Here is a 21031-nt window from a genome sequence, read left to right on the forward strand (position 1 = left end):
AAAGCGCATCGATCGATTTTACGCGGGCGATATTTCGCTGGCTAGACTATTAGCGGACGACCGTTGCCAGACGACCGGCGCCAGCCTCTCCGTTCCTCTCGTTTTCTGGAACGAATATCGATCTCGCGTTTTTCAGACCCCGCCGCCCGGCTCAGGACCTCTCTCGGACGCGTCATCCTTTTACACTCGACGGTCCCGACGGATTGAAAGGAGCAGCGGCGAAGATTAAAATTAAAAATGTCTCTTTCTTTATTAACGATAAATACAAACGAGATAGTCCTATATTCGCACGCGTACAAACGCGTTCACATGTCCGCCGTGCTCCACTTATAGGCTTCTTCCTGCCGCGCGACCTTCGAATTTTGCGACTCGAACCATTTTTTCTCGTACCCGTTGCTCCTGTCGACGCCGTCCCATCGATGACCGGGTTTGATGCCGAACCGATTCGGCGCGAACGAGCCTTGATACCTCGGCGATTCTGAAATCAGAATTATCCATGCAGGCCTCCGTGAGAATCTCCGGAGCAAAAGTCCTCTGGGAGCGTACAGACTTCAAGATCCACGTACCTGGTTTTCCCTTTCCTCCCTTCATTCGTTTCTCTTTTATATACGCCAACATTGGATCACCTTCTCTCTCCTGTTCTCTCAATTGTTTATCCAGATCCGCATCGTCCGCGTACCTCGCTAAAGGCTTGTTCATCTCGTACAAGTCGTTCTTCAATTTTTCCTCGTGATCTTCCGTCTGTTTCAAACTAAAACATATACGAGAAAGCACGTAAAGTAACTGTCTTAATTATGGATCATTTCAGATTAAAGTAATTTTCATACATTTGTAAAAATTCGACGGTCGAATATTAAAAGGAATTAGGAATACTAATGTCAGCGATAAACATCGTGGGTTTTAAACGGAATGATGTGACTTCAAGCTGATGGATTCTAAATTTAAAAAATAATAGTTAGAAATATTATTATTTAAGTCTGATTATGGGCCAGCAAATTATGTAGCGTCTCTACAACGGGTCATAGCGTGATACCCAATTCTGGGTTAAAAAGTATTAAATATATAATATACTAAATTTTTTAAGAAGTACTGATTATATAATTTTATTAAGTATAATATGCAATAAGTAGGTAAATATTTTGCATATTTTCCCCTCAAATATCTACAATGTTTCTGAACACGTTACTGAAGCAGTATAACTTTAGAACCGGTAAAAAGTTAGAAGAAAACAATGGCTCACCCTTTGCCCCATTTCGCGTACTTCTCATTGATCTCCCGTTGCTGAACTTCTCGTTGCCGTTCTTCCGCCGCTTCCGCCTCCAAATTGCGTTTTGTTCCGCTTTTGTTGCGAACAACCGGTGCTTGTCCGACTCCGCTCATCGATTTACTCATCTGAGAAAATTTCATCCGCATTTACCGCCTTCGTGAGCGAGCAATTTTCCTTCATAAATATAAACGCTACGCTACAAATAACATTACCTTGCTCAAATTTTCCACCTCCCGTCGCTTATGAGCCTCGGCCTCTTCCCGTGACGTTTTCGCGTCTTGCAGTCCCGCGGTCTTCCCGTCCAGCGTCTTCGTCATTCGACCGTCATGATCCTTTGGATATTTCACGCAGTCACGTTCAGAATTCGCTTCATCATCCCAACGCGAGATTTTCCTCTTTTTCCTTGTATCCGCGTGTGAAGATCTGCGATCATCTATGTCGTCGTGTTCTTTCTTACGTTTACCCTTGCTCGACCTGCTCGGGAAAAATATTGTCTTTACGTGTCTCCGTAGCGATAGAGTAAATGCAATAGTAGTTTCCCTGGGAATTTCCAATTAAATTATCGTAGATTTACCTGGATATGTCTTGTCTATTGGATCTGGATGAGTGTTTGCCGGAGGAATCGTACCCTCGCTCGGCCCTACGCGAACTGGAATGCGGCGAATTGTCGCTCCGGGATCGGTGCTCCTTGCGCCGAGATGCTCTCAAATCCGAATCATTGTTCTTCCTTTTCCTTCTGCTTTCATATAAATCCCTATCTAGATTCTGCCTGCGCTCCCTAGGTGGACTAAGGTCCGAATCACTGTCTCTATTACCTGAGCCGTGATAGTTTCGCCCGGATGTAGCGCGAGCCGCAGTCCGGTGTTTCGTGCTTCTTCTAGGTGGACTCAAATCCGAGTCGTTGTCCCTAGGTGGTTGCCTAGGCGGACTCAAGTCGCTGTCATTATCTCTAGATTGTCTAGGTGGGCTCAAGTCCCAGTCGTAATTTTTAGGTCGTCTAGGTGGACTCGAGTTCGAGTCGTCGTCGTCTCTAGATTGTTCATGTGGACTTAAATCTAAGCGTTTATTTTTAGAATGTCTGGATCTAATTGGACTCAGATCGGCATCGTTGTTCTCGTCTGGTTCAGTATTCATCTTATTGGTCCGATTTTCCATGTCGATAGTGCGACTACTGATAGTCAGATCTCCTTCTTCGTTCTCGGTTATGATTTTCCATCTTTTTTTGTCCGAAAAATCCACCGGTCCACGTTCATCGACTATGCCAGCGATTTGAGGAGCATCCTCGCCCTGTAGAAGGATATCAAATTCACCTTCTTCGAGGGGCCTCATGTTATTCAAGTCGATAATATCATCGTCTATAATTTTTACTCTGGAAAATACATTCGACTATTTTACAATCAAATCGAGGGAATTCTCTACAAGATGTTTTATATGAACCGGAAAGCTTTCAACTGTACGGCGAAAACACGATGTCTTAATTTCAACATTAAAATTCGAAGGAGCTCTTCGCCCAAATACGATGTTTAAATTCAAATTTATATTTAAACGTGCGCAAATTAATCCGAACAACGACAAAATCGCGTAAAATAATTGTTTTATAAAATTACATTTCGATATCTTGAAATTGTTCTCCATCGAGAATTTTTATTGATATATGTTCTTCTGATTAAACAAATAATCTAAACATTTGTATAAATTAACGTTTTTATAAACAAATTCTCGAAAAGAGTCGAATGTGAACGTGACCACATATCGACTGTTTATTGTTTTGACACCGAGAATAACAGTCGATGCCGTCCCTGTGTTGCGTTCCGAAACGTGGACGACATAACCTATCCTAACTTGATAACACAAAACAATAATCGTCGATGTGAATCACAAAATGCTCATACGTCGATGCTTACGTTTTCGTGCCCACTTTATGTTTCCTTTTTTTCTTCTTTTTTTTATTGTCGCTGCCGCCGAGAGACATATATTTCTTCAGGTACTCCTTTTGATTAATCGTTTTGTTTTCCATCATTCAAGAATTCCAAACTAAAAATAATACGGACACGTAATATCATGTATCGTTACATCCACGTCATTGGTACCACAATAAATTCGACTATATCGATGACAGAATAAATAAGAACAAAGTTTACGGCCGACACACCCGCGTAACGCCGCTAGCGAGAGGAAGCGATAAGTTGCGGCTGCTCCCGCCACGTGGCGTTGAACAACGTCAGCATAGATCTGCTTCCTATATTCCTCGTTACTATCGGCGGTTCATTCGCGTTGTTGTGCTTTTATATTCCTCAAAAATCCTTTCACAATTCGTAACATAATTTCCACCATAAGCGCGTAAATATAGATGATGTAGGTGTATGAAATTTGCATTTGTGGGTATTAGATATTTAGTAGACCTCGTACGAAGGTAAATCTCGAGAAATTGGATAATCACCGGGTGAACAACCAATAATAGCATGACATCGATGTTATAATTTCCCATTTTACAATATAACATATACAATATAACTATACATATAACACGCGTTATATGTAATAGTTATATTGTATATGTTATATTGCATTTATATGTTATATTGTATATTTATATATATATTGTATTTACATTGTTGAGTGGGAAATCATAACATTATTATTATGTTATTATGTTAGTTTGCGTTCACTAGATACTTCTTCGATTTCGGTGTGAACGCGCCTTCGGCTCGAGTATTCGAACCCAGAAACTCCGTTCCTTAATTTTGACCGGTGAACGCTACCTTGGCCGCTAACGCGAGAACAATGTAGCTCATAAGCGATTCAAACATGGAATGCCAAAAACAGCAACGTCGTCTAGACCGCTGCTATTGGCCAAGTGTCGGATAGGTAGGTGAGACCAGGTGAGACCGGACGATTGGAGGTGGAAGAGACGCGACGACCGGATGGGTAGGGAGCGAAAGTGAACGCGTCTCCAAGAATGGGCAGGAGAGAACTCCTGCGAAGCGAAGGTGACGGAAAACTCGACGGTGGGCGACGGTAGGCTGTAGTATCGTGGATGTCGATCCGACCCTTCGTCCGACGGTCACGAGAAGTGCGAGAAACGCGCATTCGTCGGCGAACCGCGCGAAAATGCGGTGAGATCGGCTGGTGTGTATCGTCAGCATCGTCGCTGGTACCGCGTTCGTCAGCGCAGGAGGCGAGACCGTACGGCATCTCGAAAGTAGCAAAGGAAAGAGAGAGAGAGAGGGAGAGACAGACGCGTGCCATGTTACGGACGTGCTAATGCAACGCGAGCCAGTGATTCTCGGCGTCACGAGGTAGCGGATGGAAGAAGAAAAAGGTTGTTACCGCGGCTCGATGTGTATTCAGTGAGCGTGAAGCCGCGTACGGTGACGTAAACGCGCGCACAGGCCGTCGTTATCCGCTTTACAGCGAAAACCCGTCCTCGTCAACGACGGCAGGATGACGAGGAAGCTCAGCAAGTTCCTGATACTCTTCGACAATACGAATCTGCTGTATTTTCCCGGGCACTTCTTATCCGGTCGGGTTCTCATAGAGCTGGACGATGAGGCTTAGTAAGTAACGGATGTTTCCCAACGAGTCGGTAAAACATGAGAGTTCGTGGTTGAGAGAGGACATTATTATTATTATTGTCATATAGAAGAGAAAGAAAAGAAGAGTTGTTGTTTCACGAAATAGTAAAAATAAAAGCGAGTGAACATCTCTCGTTGGAATGCGTAGCGCGACGTTGGATCGCGATACGCTGAATGCACAATGCAAATTAATAATGTAGGGTAACGTTACCGTAGCGTCTCGGGACTGCATTTTCACGTCGTCGGCGAAGGAGTGGTGCGGATACGCAGTCAACGCGCCGAGAGAGTATACGACAAGGAGAATTACATTGACTTTCGTATGCGGCTGCTGGGCGAACCAGGTGAACAAACTAGCAATACCACAAATAATTACGAAAACAAAGCTTACATTACGAATGAATCGGAAATTGTCGCATAAGTGTTGCTTCTCGGGATCATCGCGTTATTTGACACTTAGATACTACTATATCCATTTCTAATTCAGCGACACATGAGAAGTTAATTATTATATGCTACAAATATGTAAAAAACAATTCAAGGAAGATCCGGCCGATCGAGGAGTTCGTTTCGCGTTTCTCTCCTGTTTACTTTTTGCATTTCTGCGAGAGGGAGAGACGGGACGAATCTTGATGATCGGCTTAATGATCTAGCTGCCTCTAATGATGATTCAATGACGACGCGAATTCGCAACAGGCGAAGGACCGTCGCTACTGTCCCCTGGAATACACAGCTTCCCCTTCAAATTGGGTTTACCGTTGGGTCTGCCCTCCACCTTCCTCGGGAAACACGGATGGGTGCAATATTTCTGTAAAGCCGCTCTCCGGGAGCCGGGCGGACTCACGCATAAAAATCAGCAGGTCTTTATCGTCATGAACCCGATCGACCTGAATCTGGAACCTCCGATATTAGCGGTGAGCTCGTTAACGTTATTATTAACCGATGATGAATCGGTGCCTATAAATGTCATTCGTCGAATCGTCACGCCAACTCGCCGCCATGGTCATCGTCAATACCGAAACGTCCTTGCGCGGAAAAAAAGATTCCCTTGGATAAAATCAAATTTCCTTTATTGAAACTAATTTGTCTCTCGGATCGGAGCAGACGAACGAATGTTTGATTCAACAAACAGGATTGTTTAGTTTCTCAAGCAATGAATATCTCCTTATATCGGATAACATATTTCTCTTTTATCCAAACATTACAATGGTTGTCACAAGTAATAAATGAAAGAAGTAACGCTATGTTAGAAAAATTTATTTTTATTAAAGAACTTCTTTATTTCAGTGGAAAACTATTTAATACATAATGCAGAAAGTTTTTTCATTGAAAACTAAATATTATATTTCATCTAATTAATACTGTTTTTTTTTTCTTTCTACTAAACAACACGGTTTACTCTAGTGAAGCAACACATTTTTATTCTAACAAAATGATACTTGATGATAGTAAATTAAGTTGTTCGTATTAAACAAACCCAAGACAAACACAATTGTATAGTAAACGCAAGGAAACCTGTTTTTCTGTACGCACGTAGCGACTCCGTCCGGTCTTTCTCTGCCGATCATGATTTCCGTCCTTGACGATCAAAAGTGACTATTGCCAAAGAAATCGGACGGGCAAATTTCGCAGGGCAAATCCGGAGTGAAGAAAGTGTTTCGCTTGCTCGGGCACACGCGATTAAAAAGAACGACGCACCTGACGAGCATTACCATAACCGAGTCCTAAATAGTGGTCGTCGACCTGCATGGAAAGCGTGCAAATATCTCGACGCGAGGCTAAGAATTCAAAATAAACGTATCGTGATGCATTCAATAGAGAAATTCGAACGATGAAAATAAAAGGGAGAGGCAGAAAGAGAGAGAGAGAGAGAGAAAGAGAGAATAAGAGAAACAAAGAGATACGAAGCATTCCGCTCGCGCACGATTCACGTTGTACCAGTTGCAACGTAACAATTACCGACACTCGTCATTGAATCGTGACGAAAGCGCCATCCGTATCCAACGCATTCGCCTTCTCAGAAAATTGCATAGAACAATTTTCACGTAGGCGTGAAGCATTCAATGATGATCGCTGTTGTTTCGCCAATATCAAACTAACACGTTTGTGCGAATACGAGCGCTCGATGATTCAATGACATTTCGCTTCTGATCGTATCGCTTAATTTACATTTAGCCCAAATAATTCAGAATGACCCTCGTCTAAATAACACTTTCGCAACAAACAGCAACCTGCGAGACAAGAGATTGAACAACGCGTAGGTGTCTCTTGTGTATCGGGTGGCCCGGTATTTTGCAGAGTCAGTTTGGATCGAGGTGGATACGTACCCGGGGAGACGATCGGTATTTCCGCGACCGTCAGCAATCGCAGCAAGGTAGGCTATATCAAACACGTCCAGTGGACGCGTCGTTCCGTAAAACTTTTAGCAGTCTCGATGACATCAAGGGGGGACATCGGGCCTTGAAGACCGAAAAATCGGCTTAGGAGAGATTTTCGAAAGAAACGGAGTTGAAACTCTCATTGGAATTGCGTGTATTCACCAAGCGCCTTTCTAATGGTTCATTTTTTTTTTTTTAGATAACTCTTCATAAATTAATTTCACTGCAATTTTCTACTTCCGAGTGAAGTGAGCGTAACTTTCCCAATTATTTTCCGCTATTTTTCGCCTTCCTTACGATAAACACAGACAATTGTGTTCATATCTTTTGTAATCTTTCAAGCGAATTTCTATTATCAAAATTTTATTTACAATAAAAAGAAAGAAAGAACATAAGAGCAAAAGTGATCATAACTGCGAAGGAAAATGCTTATCGGAAATGCTTCCGCGATTGTTCAGGGTGAGGTACAGCGCGCACGTGAATCTATGGTCTATCTATCTCTCTTCGTATTTCAGCTGGTATAAAATTCAAAATACGCAAGAAAGATAGTTCTATACGATTATGTAGAGAACGGAAAATCGATTTTTTTCATTTTAAAGGTGATGTCCGTCCCCCCTTAAGTTAGAAGTTACGAAATAAGACTCTCGTTAACACTCGAATCGACACAGGTGACGATGAAGTCTACTAAAGCGTCCCTCACCGAGACGATACAATACTTGTGTCGAGGTAAAGTGCTCGCTAGCGAGACTCGCGAGCTGGCTAGCGTGTCCAGGGGGAAAATTCGGCCAGGCGAAGGTGAGGAATGGTTAAACGAGCAAATGTATGTTCCTCCTCTGCCGCCGACTAATCTGCGAGGATGTCACTTAATCAACGTTCTTTACCACGTTTATGTGAGTGTTGGGACAAAATGTAGCATATATATATATATATAATTCTCGTTCTTTCCGAGATGTGTACACATGTTATATTCGAAGATAATCTCTTCGTGAGATACGAAGCGCGCAACCCGCGAGTATCCTCGGGAATCGTTTAGAGAAGTAATCGCAATTTCTCGTAGTTCGTCATAAGCCCGAAGAGTTTGGACAAAGAGATCAAGCTGCAAATACCGATCGTACTAGCCACGTATCCCTTGCGACCGGAGGGTGCACCGGCCGGCACAGCGCCGTCCAAACGAGGTGCCCATTATCCGTCGACGCTGCCCATCTTCCGACCCTGGCTCGACGATAAAGCTTTCGAGATACAGGAGTGAAAATCTAAACCCGATATCAAAAACGGTGCAATTATATTTGTAGGTGCTAAGGAAGCTCGTTGTACAATGAATGTTTATGATGAATTACGCGACGCTGCGGCGTTGATTTCGTCAATTATCTTAGCAGATAAATATGTATAAATTGTATAATAATATTGTATAAAATAACCGAAACGCTCACGACACGAAATACGAGTAAAATAAATAAGGTGGCGATATGAGGAATACATATAATGTATTGATGAAAAATAATAGAGAAAAAGAAAAGAACAATCATCTTTTATATTATGAAAATAGGAAACATTTAATTCTGCATTTCCACTTTCAGCTTCTCCAAAACTTGATCCGTTGTAATCCCTGTTACTGTAACAACTTTTTGCCGACTCCTGGACCCCTAAAAGAGAAGAGAAGTGAATAAGTAGCTTCAAAATAAACGGATTAATGGTCTAAAATTAATCCAATTAAGAGCTAACCCGGTCTAAAGATACGTCAGATTTTCTCAGTCCAAAAATCGAAGCCAAATATTTGGTCAGTTCGGCATTCGCTTCTCCTTCCGTTGGTGGTGCAGATATCGCAACGCCTACCGCTTCATCGGAAATATCTACAGATATTTTCCGCGTTTTTTTGTTATTATAATTTTTCCCGCTCGAAGGAGAGCAATTTTTTTTCTTTATTCACATAATGAAAGGCTAATCTTTCTTCTTTAATGATGAAAAAATATATTTGTTTAAGAAATATTTCTTATTACCGGTTATATTGTTACATTTCGCGCCGGGTTTAGCTTGAATTTTAATTGCTACATTTCCATCTTTATCGTAAACCACAGGTCCTGTAGATCGATTCTGCGAATAATATATAAGTGAATATATAGTTATAGTTTCGACACCTTATATTAAAATATTAGCCTGTAATCATACTTAATACAAGTATTTCAAAAAGAAATTAGCAATTCAATTATTCCAACAGTGAATAAAACTGTTGCTTGAAAACGAGGTCATCTGATTTGTTATTTGAAAATAGCAAAGTTACCTGACCCGTTGTCGAGTCGAACTACGACCTTGATTTTAAGTGAAAAACAGTGGCGGCGCGTGGCGGATTGAGAAGAAAAAGGTACACTAGCCCTATTCTGTAACTTCTTAACGACAATGTCACTAGCCTAGGTCGTCGTTGCGCAGCTTTTCTGCCATATGTCAACTTGCGCAACAACGTAACGATATCGACACACAGTGTACAGAATCGCACTGCAGAAACTCCTCTTCCTATATGAATTTCGGAATACATCTGATGTCCAATGAAAAAACCAATCCACTGAGAATAAGTATCCTATTGGATATTGGATGCGTTGCAAAACTCATTGAAAACAGCGTCCTTTTACTTCCAGCTGTATACACAGCAGCCGTATATTCATTAAGAAAAATGTTAATAATGAAATCTAACGGTGTGTAAATTGAAAAAGAGAAAACTACTGACATAGGATTTAACCGGATTTATAAAAATTGAGAAGATAATCGATCCTATACTACTAAATGAGAATCGAACTTCGATTCATCGTTTCAACACTAGCTTTCCCGAATGGCTAGTCAATTGTGTCGGCACAGGATGCCAGAGATGGTGAAGCGTACGGTGTAAAATGTTGTGTTATCTTCGGGACAGGTGATTGAACGTAGGCAGGAAATCGGTAAGTTCGATGTTGAAACAGTCACTCACGTCAGTGGTAGTGGCGGCCTTCCGTGCTTTCTCATTTTTCGCGGACCGTTGTTTTGACATTTCACGCGTGGTTATTAAATGTCTGTAGCCGTTTGTAAACCTCGTGAGCATATGCTTCCCGATGCACCGTGTCGTCTCGTTTATCTTCTATGGAACGGGATACACCACGCACGCAATTTTACATATTTTTCTAACTTTAGAACGCGGATATTTCTCGGTTCCTTAACCTAACAAGTCAGCTTTGGTTAACCAATTATCACGCGCATGCGTAACTATAGCCAACGCAAGCACAGTAATGCAGGCTCGCCCGCTATTTTTAAATGCACGCAAGCACGTTGTAATTCGTACAATATGTTAGAATTTTACGAGTAACTTTACGATATACGCAACGTTGCTCTCAAGGTCGACATGCCGAAAAAGTTTGTGGGTGAGAATAGCAAGGCGGTTGCCGCCCGAGCTAGAAAAGCGGCGGCCAAAGAAGCCGAAAATATAAAAAAAGCACTGGAAGCTGAGGACCGAGCCTGGCAAGACGATGACAAACAATTATTAAAGAAAAAACAAAAACAAGTGTGTGGAAATTATCTTAGATGGACATTGGTTTTAGTGGAAATTCAGTATTGTTCACAGTGAAATAGTGTTCACAATGAAAAGTACAATACACATATTTATTTTCTTACATATGTAGGAAGAAGTTGAGAAAAAGCGCCAACAGCAGTTGGAAAAGAAAGCGGAGGCAAAAGCTATGCTTGAGAAAGAAATGGCAAATATAAAGGTCGGTGGTAAACAGCCGGCATCCAAAGTTACAAGAGCTGAGATTGTCGCTATTACTGAGAAGCGAAACCAGGTAGCTATGAAGAAGAAAGAAGATGAAAAACCGATCGAGGAGAACATAAACAGAATAACTCTGGAAGGTGAAATGGCTCACGGTATAGACGAGGCTTTATCTGTTTTGAGGTAATTCCTGAAATGTCCAATCACAGTCCAAGGAATGTCAAGCTTGATGCGATATGCGTGACATAGATTTAATTTCTCTCATTTTATCTTTTCCCTCTCGATCTTTTTCAGTTCGAAAGATCCCGAAATCGACCGACACCCGGAGAAACGGATGAAAGCCGCGTACGCGAACTTTGAGGAGAAAATGATGCCTGTGATTAAAGAGCAAAATCCTACTCTGAGATTGAGTCAGCTGAAGCAGATCCTTAGGAAAGAATGGATGAAGTCGGCTGAAAATCCACTTAATCAGAAGTTACAGAACCGTTGATGACTGTTTCAAACGTACTCAAATAACTCTGGTAACGAGAATGGACTGGAATAATTGTCGCAACGACACGATGAACTGCATACAGTTTTATTGATAAAACGAATAACTTAGACTAAAAATATACCATATGCGCGTATGAAATAGATGTGTATGATATATATAAACGATCTTTGGTCAAATCTACATGCTGTTCCATAGCCTCTGTTCGATATTTGCTGGATCACTTTGAATAACTCTTCCGTCCGACATGAAAAGTATAATCTAATACATCTCGCGAAAAAGCACTATTCTATTTAAATGGGAAGACACAGTATCACATACAGTTTAATTACAATTTGATAACAGTTCAGGTACGTCGAAGATTCAAAATTATACATACATAGTGGTAATTATCGACTTTAAAGACGACAGAGAAATTTAGAAATGCGTGTACGTTATTTCAAGTGATCGAGACAAATAAGACACTTTGTATTTATTTAATCTGTACATCTTGGCACATTCACGAGGCCGCGCTACGCGCGTTATGCACACACTTTACTTACAAATTTACCTTATCGTTCTATCAAACCGAGTCTCTTTGTAAGATCGTAAAATGAATAGCTTATTTCCTTTCAACTTGCATATACGAGTTTCATGTTACATCTAATTAGTTAATAACCGGTCCATAAAACAATTCAGTCGATACAATTTCGATATGATATATAACTTTTTAGATTATTATTCCTACGTTCGAATAACTTAAACTAAAAATACGCGATATCACTGCTGCCACTTTTTGTTTTTCCACAAGTCTATAAAACAATGTATCATATGATTTAACTGCTGAGGACATTCAGTCATAGGGCTATGACCAGCCATTGGAATAGCTTCGAGGAAAGCTTTCATCATTGTCTGAAAAATGTAAAACAATCGGCGATGATAATTAAATGCTACGATTTTTAGTATAAAATAAGCAAATAATCGATAAATAGGATACCTACATCGTAAAATGTTTGATGTTAAAAACGGCCCACTGAAATTTCGTGTTATTTTAATATCATATTTGTATATTTTTTAACGCATTCCCCATGTTAAAATAACACAAACATTTCAGCGGGCCGTTTTTAACAGAATTTTTACATTTACATAATTACAAATTTTACATAATTAATTCCCGTTTGCCTTCCTCTGCTTTTCTCGCGTATGACCGGATCAGATAGATCGTGACACGAACTCACCCTTTCCATTTGACACTCCTGTACCAAGGACACTTTATTGTCTCTTAATCCATGCACCAGAAGGGTCGGTGTGCATATCCTCCTATGAAAAACGTAGTCGCCCTCCGGCCATATCATACCGTCCAATACATGTTTCATATGCGAAGGCCACTGTTCCGTCGACTCTTGACCGCAATAAGGATGTTGCCGACCCCGCGCGGAATACAAAATATCTCGATGAAGACCGCACATGAGAAGAGGCGCGAGGATCGCCCTGAGACAACAGTGTCCGGCGCTTTCTGTGCTTGGCGGGGCCAATGGGGTCGGGCCGCCACCCGAAATCAACACGAGCTGATGGATATTGCTGTCGTATTTGTAAGCCAAGGCCGTGGCGAAGCTGCATCTGCGACGATTTTCAAGATAACATTTATAGGACGTACCGTGGGTGTGGATTTCGCGAATAAAGCGATCGGAAATATAACGCGAAACATTTTCGTTTTCTCGCTTCTGATGTCATTAAACAGCCACAGCGACTACTCCGGAGCCTTAAATTTCAATTATACTATAGCTAATTCCTTATTTCCGTGTAAGTAAATGGTGACGGCATCGAGACCGTCGACTCACCCGTAATTGTGCGCTACCAAGACGCACTTTTCGCCGGGCTTGAAAGCGTAATGATGCAGAACAGCGTCCAGGTCCTTGAGCAATTTGCCGAAATGGTAATCCCGCGACCGACCGGGCGCCGAGCTCATACCGTGTCCCAGCATGTCGGGAGCGATGCAAGGATAACCGAGCGACGAGAAGTACTGTAGCTGATGCTCGAAGATCTCGGCCGACGAACCGAAGCCGTGCAGGAAGACGATAGTCGGCTTCCTGTTCCTTCGAAACGTCACCGAATCCTGCAGATCCCGTCGCGCGCTGCCCTGCGAAGAGATCCCGCCCAGCTCCGACCACTCTTTCCTATAATCCTTCAGCTCGATCGGCGGAGTTTCTTTCAGCTTGGCGCCGACCTTAGCGCCAAGCTTCGACAGAGCCCCACCGTTCAGGGAAGGCTTCTGGTCGTTGTCTTGGAATTCTAGACGAAGCTTCTTGAAGTCGGTCTGCGTGTTAACGGTGTCCTCCAGCTGCTCCACTGTCTCGGAACCCAAATCAACCGGGGTAGTCTCGAGTTTCGCCCAAGGCCTCTCGCTCTTTTGAGAATCGGTCCGATGTTCCTCAACATCTGAAACCACTTTCGGCAAATTCCTCTCGGAACTGTCCTCGCCCGGATTATTCGTCGCCGGGCCTCTGCCCAGTTTCTCATCGATAATTCGTAAAAGCGACTGCTCGAAGCTGGCCTCTTGGTCCGGCTGAAACTCGATGGTCTCCACGCTGTTTATGCCGGAGTCCACGCAATCCATTTGCTCCGGCGCAATGCTCTCCGTGTGCGCTGACATTTCGAGGTACAGGTCAGCTGTTCCGAGGCAATACGAAGATGATGAGGAATCTTTTGAGCCGGGTCGGTGAAAATGTCACCAATTGAATCGGTGAAACAGTATTCTACTTCTATAATCAGCGAAGGTTCGCTAATTTTTCGTGAAAACACCTTCACTTAGCTCTTTTGACTATTTCCGCGGTTAGATTTCTCCGATGCAAAGTTGCTGTTGTTAACAGATTTTTCTAGCGGAATTTTACTGATTTGCAATGCTATACTTATAATTACGACCATCAGTGATTATTGACTGTTTCTCAATGACAATACCGATTGCATTTCAGAGAGAGAGAGAGAGAAAGAAGGAATATATAATATAACAAGGAATATATAATAAACAATATATAAAACATCCGCCATACTGGGATATAGCAAAAGTCTCGTTTTGCATAAATTAATCTCTTACCGTGTTTGGCGCGATCGAAATCTAAGGAAGCCAGTCGATCCGTCGAACCGACGAAAGCGGGGTTCACGTAGCCCTCGTTCATCGGAACTTTCGCGAGTTGCTTCTTGTCTCGATTTTTCACACCCCATCGTTCCTGCGTCTTACCGGCTACGGGGGAATCGATATCGATCAAGGATCCGTCCCTCTCGATCGATATTCCCTCTTTGGATTCGTCAGGTCGCGACTTTTTAAAATTGTTCGCTCGTTGCCAAGGCGCTTCGGAATGTGGTATGCCGTTCCTTTCCACCTCGGTCACGTGCTTCACGGTGTCGTCGAGTATCTCCTCCAAAAGCGTATTAATATACCTGATATTGAATTTCACCGCGTTATCGTCAATTCTTAGCATACCGATGTCTCTCGGTCGTCATAATAATTTCTTATATTGGGAGATAAGCGATAATGAGATAAGATACGGGAAATTCGTAAATATACGTATTAATTAAAAACAAATCAATATATCATTTCACGTAATATACATAGGACGTTACACCCCGGAAATATTTAACAGTACCGCTGCACCTTTTGTATCCGGGAATCGAGCATATACTCGATATGAATGTTCGTTAAACTGTAAAATATAAAACTGGGGACGTGTTACGATGAGATCCTACGGAATGATATAAAATGAAGGAAACCCGAATGAAAATACAAGGAGAAAAGAAATGAATGATGATGAATTTACACCGAGTTCTACTCATGGTTACGAGCGCACAGCCACTGTTTGCGTACCGTTCGAGATCCTTGACAATCTGGTGCTTCGCGCTCTGCTCGAACGGCCGGTGGTCCTCGAGCACCGGGTTGTCGCGCAGCTTTTGCAAATTCACCGAGACCCTCTGCTCCAATTCCTCGATGTCGCGCGCGTTCTTCTCCGCCTCGCAGAGGCTGGTCCGTATACGATTGAGCTCGGCGGATATGATGCGCTCCTCGTTGCTGCTCAGGGCTGCGCCGGTGGACTGGCGGAAGGAGCACCTGCAGTTGCCGGAGGGATGCGGCCTCCTGGACCAGCGCGCGAAGAAATTGTCGTTGATCGACTCCGGTCGGTCGATCGTGCTCTCGTAGAACCAGCCGCTCTTCAAGGCCGGCCGGAGTACGCGCAAGGTGCGTCGCGGTGCGACGATGAAGAAGTCGCAGTCGGGCAGCTCCATTCTACCGGGGCTGACTCGGTTGCGATTGCTCCAGCACTCGAACACTTTGCCGTACCAAGGAGACGCCTCCGTCGAGGGGGTCTCCTCCACCTGCGTCGCCATTGTCTCTCGATGATCCTCCGGATCATAAAGGCATCTCACGCGAGCCGAGCTTGGAGCTCCGAGGCGCGCCTCACACTGCTGCCGTGCATATTTCTCGTGCGTTTCTTATGCGTAATGTCGTGCGTCAATGTATCACACGGTGCACTCCTATTTTTCTCCGCGGCCGCGCTGGGAATTTGCATGCTCCTCCGTCTTCCCGGACGTCGCTCCCCGCGTCCCGCCGACGAATCGCTTCTGGAAAGTGTCGGTATAAGTGGCCAACATTCCGCTCTCCTCTCGCAAATGACGAATTAATAGCTCGTTAACGTTTGCCTCGATATATCGGATATTGTCGCCGAGAGGCTGTCCCACTCGGTTTCCTTCCACCGACTCGACCCGTGTTACAGATCGAGCTGTAGGTCGACGAGTTTTTATTGCGCAAAGAGCGACTTTCTCACCGCGCAACGCTTTTCCCGCGTTCCACACGTCCGAGCAACGAGATTTCCCCGCGGAAAAAAACGAAAGCGTCGCCTCCTCGCTCGAATAATTCCCGACGATGGGGAGCGCGCGCCGGTTTCCTCATTGCGATATTCGATCGAGCGGCTTTCAGCTACTTTTTAAATAACGAGCGCGTTCGCCCGCGCGTCGATACCCCGACGGAGGGATCCCGAGCAGGTTGATCCCCGTGCATTCTTCTGCAACGACGTAACTGCAGGCTTATCTGGCAGAACGATCTCTACATTTAACCGCGGCGGAAGAGCGCGTAAAGCTCCTTCGTAATTAAGAGAGCTCGCTCTTTCGAGCGACCGAAAGTACACTACGTCGTTCCTCGACTCCACGAAACGTGAGTGTCGTCGTCTCGTTAATTCAGCCAGACCAGCGAGTCGCACACGTGGGAGGGGAATCGAGTGAACACCCGCCTCTTTTTTTCACTCTCGACGCATCTTTCGGGGAACATTTCAATACAATCGCGGCGTGCCTTAAAATTAACTTGCCGACCGACCGAGACGCGCGCGGATGGACAAACTCACCTGATCACCTCGTTCGAGCGTGCGACGCACGCAGGACGTACATAACGCGCACTGTACACGCGAACGAACAAACAAGTCTCTCCGACGGTATAATCCGAGGTATCCGTTGAAGCAGACGGCACGAAGCGGTTAGCCTCGCGAAGTTTCGAACGCGTCGCGACCACGTAACACATCCGGAGCACAATCGGTCGCGTGTATCGGCCACTATGTTTTTGCCGAGGAGAGCGTCAACGACGTGCGCGCTGCTGCCGATGATGATGACGATGATGGTGATGATGATGGTGACGATCTGTCAGGATCCGAGCGTCCATCGGAAGTCGCAGCCGCGCGGACTCGCGTCGAGTGACGATACCGCGGCGGAGCATCGCGCATCTTTTCTTTCTTTCTTCCTTCCTTTCTCGACGTGGGCGTCTAGCCGGCAAATTAAGACGGGAAAATTGAGGACGATTGATACTTGAGACACGGAGCACGTCGGCTCGGAGCGGCCATTGCACGTCCCGTGCACACGGATGGCAGCGTGCGAGAAAGAGAGAGGGAGGGAAAAAGAGAAAGAGCCAGACCGGTGGTCCCCTTCCACATCGGGAAGTTGTTCGCATACAGGGCGTTTAGAAAGTCCGCATCGACCTCGTATCCGACTCGGTTTGCCCGGGATGTACCGCTATGAAGCGAGTCCTGCGGAGAATACGTTCGTCACCGGCGACACCGTATCTCGGGGGGGGTGGAGGGAGGGGGGATTTCTCGAGTTTGATGACCGTAAAGGAACGTCGTGTTTGCATCTAATAATAAAAAGTCAAGTAGGATCGAGTCGGCCTATCTCGGCATCACCCCCTCGACTTTTCGGCGTTAGCCCCCTCCCCTCCTCCCCCGGTAACTTCGGCGATTCTGTAGCGGTATTCCCCATTGAACGGTGATTTCCATGAGCGGAAGAGAACCGCCTTATAAATCGTGATCACGCGCGTGAAAAAAATGGCTAATCGTCTGACCTATTAAAGAACTGCTCGCGACGACCGCCTAGAATACTTGAGCAATCAAGAGATCGTGCTAATCATGAGAAGTCCGCGGTCGAAAAAAAAAAAGATGAAAAACGGAGCTACTTGAATCGATAAGAACGTTTGCGGACGTTCGTCTTCGAAGAAAATAGGACGAAAAAACTGGCATTCTGGAGCTAGATTCAATCTAGCGCGCAGTCCTATCGACAAGTATAACGCAAATAAAGGAAGTGATAGTATTTCGTCACTTATAATCCAGATTATGATAAGAGCGGGTGTCACTGACCCATTCGAACGGGCGATCTCATCGTTCGATCCGCGACATGGAGATCGCATATTACCTTTTCGTTGGACGTAAAGTTCTCGCAGGTGTCGCGAGCGCGGAGACAAAGTTTCCGCTGGCACGGCAAATTCTTCGTTACTGTGACAGCAAGACAAATTTGTCACGCGGAGCAAAAGTCTTGCGGTTGTAGCAAAACGTCGTTGCTACGGCAATAAAATTAGTCGGCTATAAAAACATCAATTTAATGCTCTTAACAAATTCTCGCCGCTACGGTAACGAACAATTTGCCGCGCCGGCAGCAAATCATTCCCCGTGAGCGCTTACTCAAGTGATTCGATTTCGTGCAATCGTGATTAAACCACGATTCCACGATGCGGTCGTAGCCGACGTACCAACTTCCTCTCGCGATAGTGGCCTCACATAGGGAAGAATTTCGCGCGGTAGTGCACGTACGCGCAGGGCGCGATAGTGACACGTGTCGAATAAATGTATTTGCGGAACAAACGCGCATGAGATAACACTCGAAGTGCACGGTACATCGTGAGAAGGAAGAGAACCGAGTGCGGCGAACGTGTGGCATTCGCGGTGGCGCAACAAGCGAAATAAATTGCGAATCGAGAGACACAAGTGGGAAAACTGCAAATACGCCGGTACGGCTTTCCATGAATATCGACGGAAATAGAAACGCATTCGTTACGGTATAATCGCGATCGCTCGGACGCATCGTTTTTTTTTTCTCTCTAGGAGCGAGCGGAGGGGGGAGGGGGGCGAGGCTGATATCGAGGACACAGTTACGAATGCACACGTTGGCATCTTACACCCTCCGCCGTCGTTACGCCACACATTACGCCGCACAGGTGCACATGCACGGCCGAGCGCGGCTTTCGGCTTCGCGGGGCGCCGGTGCGCGCGATAAGCAGTGCAAATTTGACGTTGCACTCTCTCTCCGTGGGACAGATAGCAATTCACGCGTTAATATATTAGCCGAGCGCGACGTATCTTTACGGGAACGCCTCGGCGCAAACACTCTTCTGACTGAGACGTTTGACAACGCAAACGTCGGGGGTCGTTCACCCGGCCGGCAAGAGGCTTATAGGGTATAAAGAGTTCGGCTGCTCATCCCGCGCGGTTATTTCGTTGAAAATCGCGCGCCATGGAGCTGACGTACACGCTCGTGCAATTGCTCGTCCTTCTGAGCGCGGTGCGCGCGTCGATGGTGCACCCGAAAGACGCCGATGGGATCACCGAGATGATCAGCGAGGAGCAGCGGAAGGTGTACCAGGAGTGTCGGAATCCGGACTACAAGAAATACGTAACGTGTCTGATGACGAGGCCGAAACGACATCATTATGGTCATGGGGAGATACCGGACGATAGTGGTAGACTATTTTGCGATAGCAGTCGTCTGTAACTCGTCGGAATAGAAATCGTAACGTAACTTTATGACGCGTTGCGAGGAGCGCGCTTTATGGACGGGGGGGGGCACCGTTTGCGAAATCATTCGAACGCATTACGCAAGTGCTGTACTTGTTACACACACGGTCACTCGGCGATCGCGTTGAATTAAAACCGCGCGATCTTTTGCATACACACACATACGTATGTACGCACACACGCAGTTGCGCAACACGCTTTCATCATTAACGTTGCGCAACTGCGAATAGCGACGGCGGCGCGGCGTCGTTTGTCGCGATTAATTATTCTCGATTAATTCGTTACATGTAAAATAACGCATCGTTATAATCCACGCGAGGAGGAGGGAGTCGCGTGTAATTTCATTATCGCTATAAGCGATGTAATTTCGCAGATCCCGTACACTGCTTGGAAGCGTGCCTGAAGAAGTGCAGCATCGATCGGGACTGCGATAAAAAATGTTTGCACTGTACGAAAAGGTTTAGGCACCGCCACCAGTTCCTCACGGAATACGAAATCAATTGCGAATCCGGAAACTGCAGCGACAGTGACAACTTGAGAGCTACTAATATTACGACGAACATCGGTATCAATAATTTTATTAACACTTATCCGAACACAACCACTACTAGAGGCACACCAGGCACACCAGGCACACCAGGCACACCTGGCACACCAGGCACACCTGGCACTGGTAGCATTAGTACCGGCAGCTTTCCTAATGGTTCTACACCAATTATTATTACTGATGCTACTCCTAAAACCGAAGTCGTCGTCCCGTCGATTCCTCTCGTGCCCCAGATTTCGATGGTGCCGCAAATTACGTATGGAATAAACCTCATGAGTGGCTGTGTGTTCAGCACATGGCTTTGTATCCAACAAGATGTGAAGAAAGTGCAGGTAAACAATATTGCATCGAGCTCGAGATAATCACCCAGACCCCCGTTAAAAATTCTGCCGTAACGAACAAGGCGCGACATTTTTGCGTCTCGTTTCCGAAGAGTGTATAAAAAGCGCATAACTGCATATCTTTACTATTCATTTTGCATTAGGTGGGGGGAGGGGGTGATGCTAAATAAGCATGTACACAATAAACTCTATATATTAAAAAATAATGAAATTGTAGCCTACGAAACCTGACTGCTCTTCATGTGGCAATCCTCTTCTGCACCACAGATGCAACGTAACGTTTTGTTACACCAGTATTGCCAGTATTGATTGTAAAAGCTCGTCCTGCGCCGGCGGTGAGTTCGTTGTCATGCCATTAATTAATGTAAATTAACAAACGCCATTCTCTTACCTTGTATCGATAGTTTTCGTGCACTTCTGCTTGCTTGGCTTTGAAAGTTCGCGCGTTAAAATAGCATCATTTCATCTTCTAGGTTCCACGTAAGGTTTCTGTACGCATCGCGAGCAGGTGGAAGGAAGAACAGAAAATATATCCGATCGCTTACTGTAATACGTAGTTCGTATGTTAACGCTAAATAATGCAAAACAACATCGTTTCCGCGTTGAACAAACGTTTGCAATCAACCATAAAGCG

The 21031-nt window shown here is 44.8% G+C and overlaps 6 protein-coding genes across 9 annotated transcripts in view; 3 read left to right on the forward strand and 3 right to left on the reverse strand.

Moving 5' to 3' along the window:
- The window catches only part of LOC106752017, a 97315-nt gene that overhangs the window by 57692 nt on the left and 18592 nt on the right, over window positions 1–21031 (forward strand). The gene's annotated exons all lie outside the window — the stretch shown is intronic.
- On the reverse strand, window positions 226–3466 carry LOC106752020 (BUD13 homolog). Of its 2 annotated transcripts, none has more exons than XM_014633367.1 (6): window positions 3172–3466; window positions 1842–2636; window positions 1480–1741; window positions 1241–1392; window positions 567–751; window positions 226–478 (listed from the first exon to the last, which is right to left on the reverse strand). In XM_014633367.1, exons 1-6 carry the CDS (start codon window positions 3285–3287, stop codon window positions 306–308), a joined length of 1683 nt encoding a protein of 560 aa, XP_014488853.1. In that variant the 5' UTR covers window positions 3288–3466; the 3' UTR covers window positions 226–305. The 2 variants fall into 2 exon arrangements, with proteins under 2 accessions (XP_014488853.1, XP_014488854.1); XM_014633368.1 differs by having other exon boundaries at window positions 1842–2554; window positions 3172–3251.
- LOC106752023 (arrestin domain-containing protein 2) lies at window positions 4225–8488 on the forward strand. Its single transcript, XM_014633372.1, has 6 exons — window positions 4225–4824; window positions 5059–5183; window positions 5536–5753; window positions 7067–7213; window positions 7886–8107; window positions 8275–8488. Exons 1-6 carry the CDS (start codon window positions 4712–4714, stop codon window positions 8464–8466), a joined length of 1017 nt encoding a protein of 338 aa, XP_014488858.1. The 5' UTR covers window positions 4225–4711; the 3' UTR covers window positions 8467–8488.
- Window positions 8483–10520, reverse strand: LOC106752028 (UPF0235 protein C15orf40 homolog). Its single transcript, XM_014633377.1, has 4 exons — window positions 10174–10520; window positions 9215–9308; window positions 8940–9067; window positions 8483–8860 (listed from the first exon to the last, which is right to left on the reverse strand). Exons 1-4 carry the CDS (start codon window positions 10282–10284, stop codon window positions 8771–8773), a joined length of 423 nt encoding a protein of 140 aa, XP_014488863.1. The 5' UTR covers window positions 10285–10520; the 3' UTR covers window positions 8483–8770.
- LOC106752025 (coiled-coil domain-containing protein 124) lies at window positions 9901–11617 on the forward strand. The gene is made up of 4 exons (XM_014633374.1): window positions 9901–10144; window positions 10576–10740; window positions 10859–11127; window positions 11239–11617. The coding sequence occupies exons 2-4, from the start codon at window positions 10582–10584 to the stop codon at window positions 11432–11434; spliced, it is 624 nt and encodes a 207-aa protein (XP_014488860.1). The 5' UTR covers window positions 9901–10144; window positions 10576–10581; the 3' UTR covers window positions 11435–11617.
- LOC106752019 lies at window positions 11506–17297 on the reverse strand. 2 transcript variants are annotated; one of them, XM_014633365.1, is made up of 6 exons: window positions 16804–17297; window positions 15276–16027; window positions 14508–14851; window positions 13255–14083; window positions 12652–13033; window positions 11506–12325 (listed from the first exon to the last, which is right to left on the reverse strand). In XM_014633365.1, exons 2-6 carry the CDS (start codon window positions 15791–15793, stop codon window positions 12194–12196), a joined length of 2205 nt encoding a protein of 734 aa, XP_014488851.1. In that variant the 5' UTR covers window positions 15794–16027; window positions 16804–17297; the 3' UTR covers window positions 11506–12193. The 2 variants fall into 2 exon arrangements, with proteins under 2 accessions (XP_014488851.1, XP_014488852.1); XM_014633366.1 differs by lacking the exon at window positions 16804–17297 and having other exon boundaries at window positions 15276–16789.

Source organism: Dinoponera quadriceps, unplaced genomic scaffold, assembly GCF_001313825.1.
Source record: "Dinoponera quadriceps isolate SergipeBrazil2010 unplaced genomic scaffold, ASM131382v1 scaffold424, whole genome shotgun sequence".
Taxonomy (NCBI): domain Eukaryota; kingdom Metazoa; phylum Arthropoda; class Insecta; order Hymenoptera; family Formicidae; genus Dinoponera; species Dinoponera quadriceps.

Excerpts from the sequence above, each read along its gene's own strand:
- LOC106752019 (XM_014633365.1), bottom strand. The coding sequence starts at position 15,793 with ATGGCGACGCAGGTGGAGGAGACCCCCTCGACGGAGGCGTCTCCTTGG. Across the intron at positions 14,084-14,507 it reads TTTCGATCGCGCCAAACACG|CTGACCTGTACCTCGAAATG; the intron begins GTAAGAGATTAA and ends GCCTCGGAACAG. Across the intron at positions 13,034-13,254 it reads TTGGTAGCGCACAATTACGG|ATGCAGCTTCGCCACGGCCT; the intron begins GTGAGTCGACGG and ends AAATCGTCGCAG.
- LOC106752025 (XM_014633374.1), top strand. The coding sequence starts at position 10,582 with ATGCCGAAAAAGTTTGTGGGTGAGAATAGCAAGGCGGTTGCCGCCCGA. Across the intron at positions 10,741-10,858 it reads TAAAGAAAAAACAAAAACAA|GAAGAAGTTGAGAAAAAGCG; the intron begins GTGTGTGGAAAT and ends TTACATATGTAG. Across the intron at positions 11,128-11,238 it reads GAGGCTTTATCTGTTTTGAG|TTCGAAAGATCCCGAAATCG; the intron begins GTAATTCCTGAA and ends GATCTTTTTCAG.
- LOC106752028 (XM_014633377.1), bottom strand. The coding sequence starts at position 10,284 with ATGCTCACGAGGTTTACAAACGGCTACAGACATTTAATAACCACGCGT. Across the intron at positions 9,068-9,214 it reads GAAATGTAACAATATAACCG|ATATTTCCGATGAAGCGGTA; the intron begins GTAATAAGAAAT and ends AAATATCTGTAG. Across the intron at positions 8,861-8,939 it reads CTGACGTATCTTTAGACCGG|GGGTCCAGGAGTCGGCAAAA; the intron begins GTTAGCTCTTAA and ends CTTCTCTTTTAG.
- LOC106752023 (XM_014633372.1), top strand. The coding sequence starts at position 4,712 with ATGACGAGGAAGCTCAGCAAGTTCCTGATACTCTTCGACAATACGAAT. Across the intron at positions 7,214-7,885 it reads CCGTCAGCAATCGCAGCAAG|GTGACGATGAAGTCTACTAA; the intron begins GTAGGCTATATC and ends GAATCGACACAG. Across the intron at positions 8,108-8,274 it reads ACGTTCTTTACCACGTTTAT|TTCGTCATAAGCCCGAAGAG; the intron begins GTGAGTGTTGGG and ends AATTTCTCGTAG.
- LOC106752020 (XM_014633367.1), bottom strand. The coding sequence starts at position 3,287 with ATGATGGAAAACAAAACGATTAATCAAAAGGAGTACCTGAAGAAATAT. Across the intron at positions 1,393-1,479 it reads AGGTGGAAAATTTGAGCAAG|ATGAGTAAATCGATGAGCGG; the intron begins GTAATGTTATTT and ends AAATTTTCTCAG. Across the intron at positions 752-1,240 it reads TACGCGAAATGGGGCAAAGG|TTTGAAACAGACGGAAGATC; the intron begins GTGAGCCATTGT and ends TATATGTTTTAG.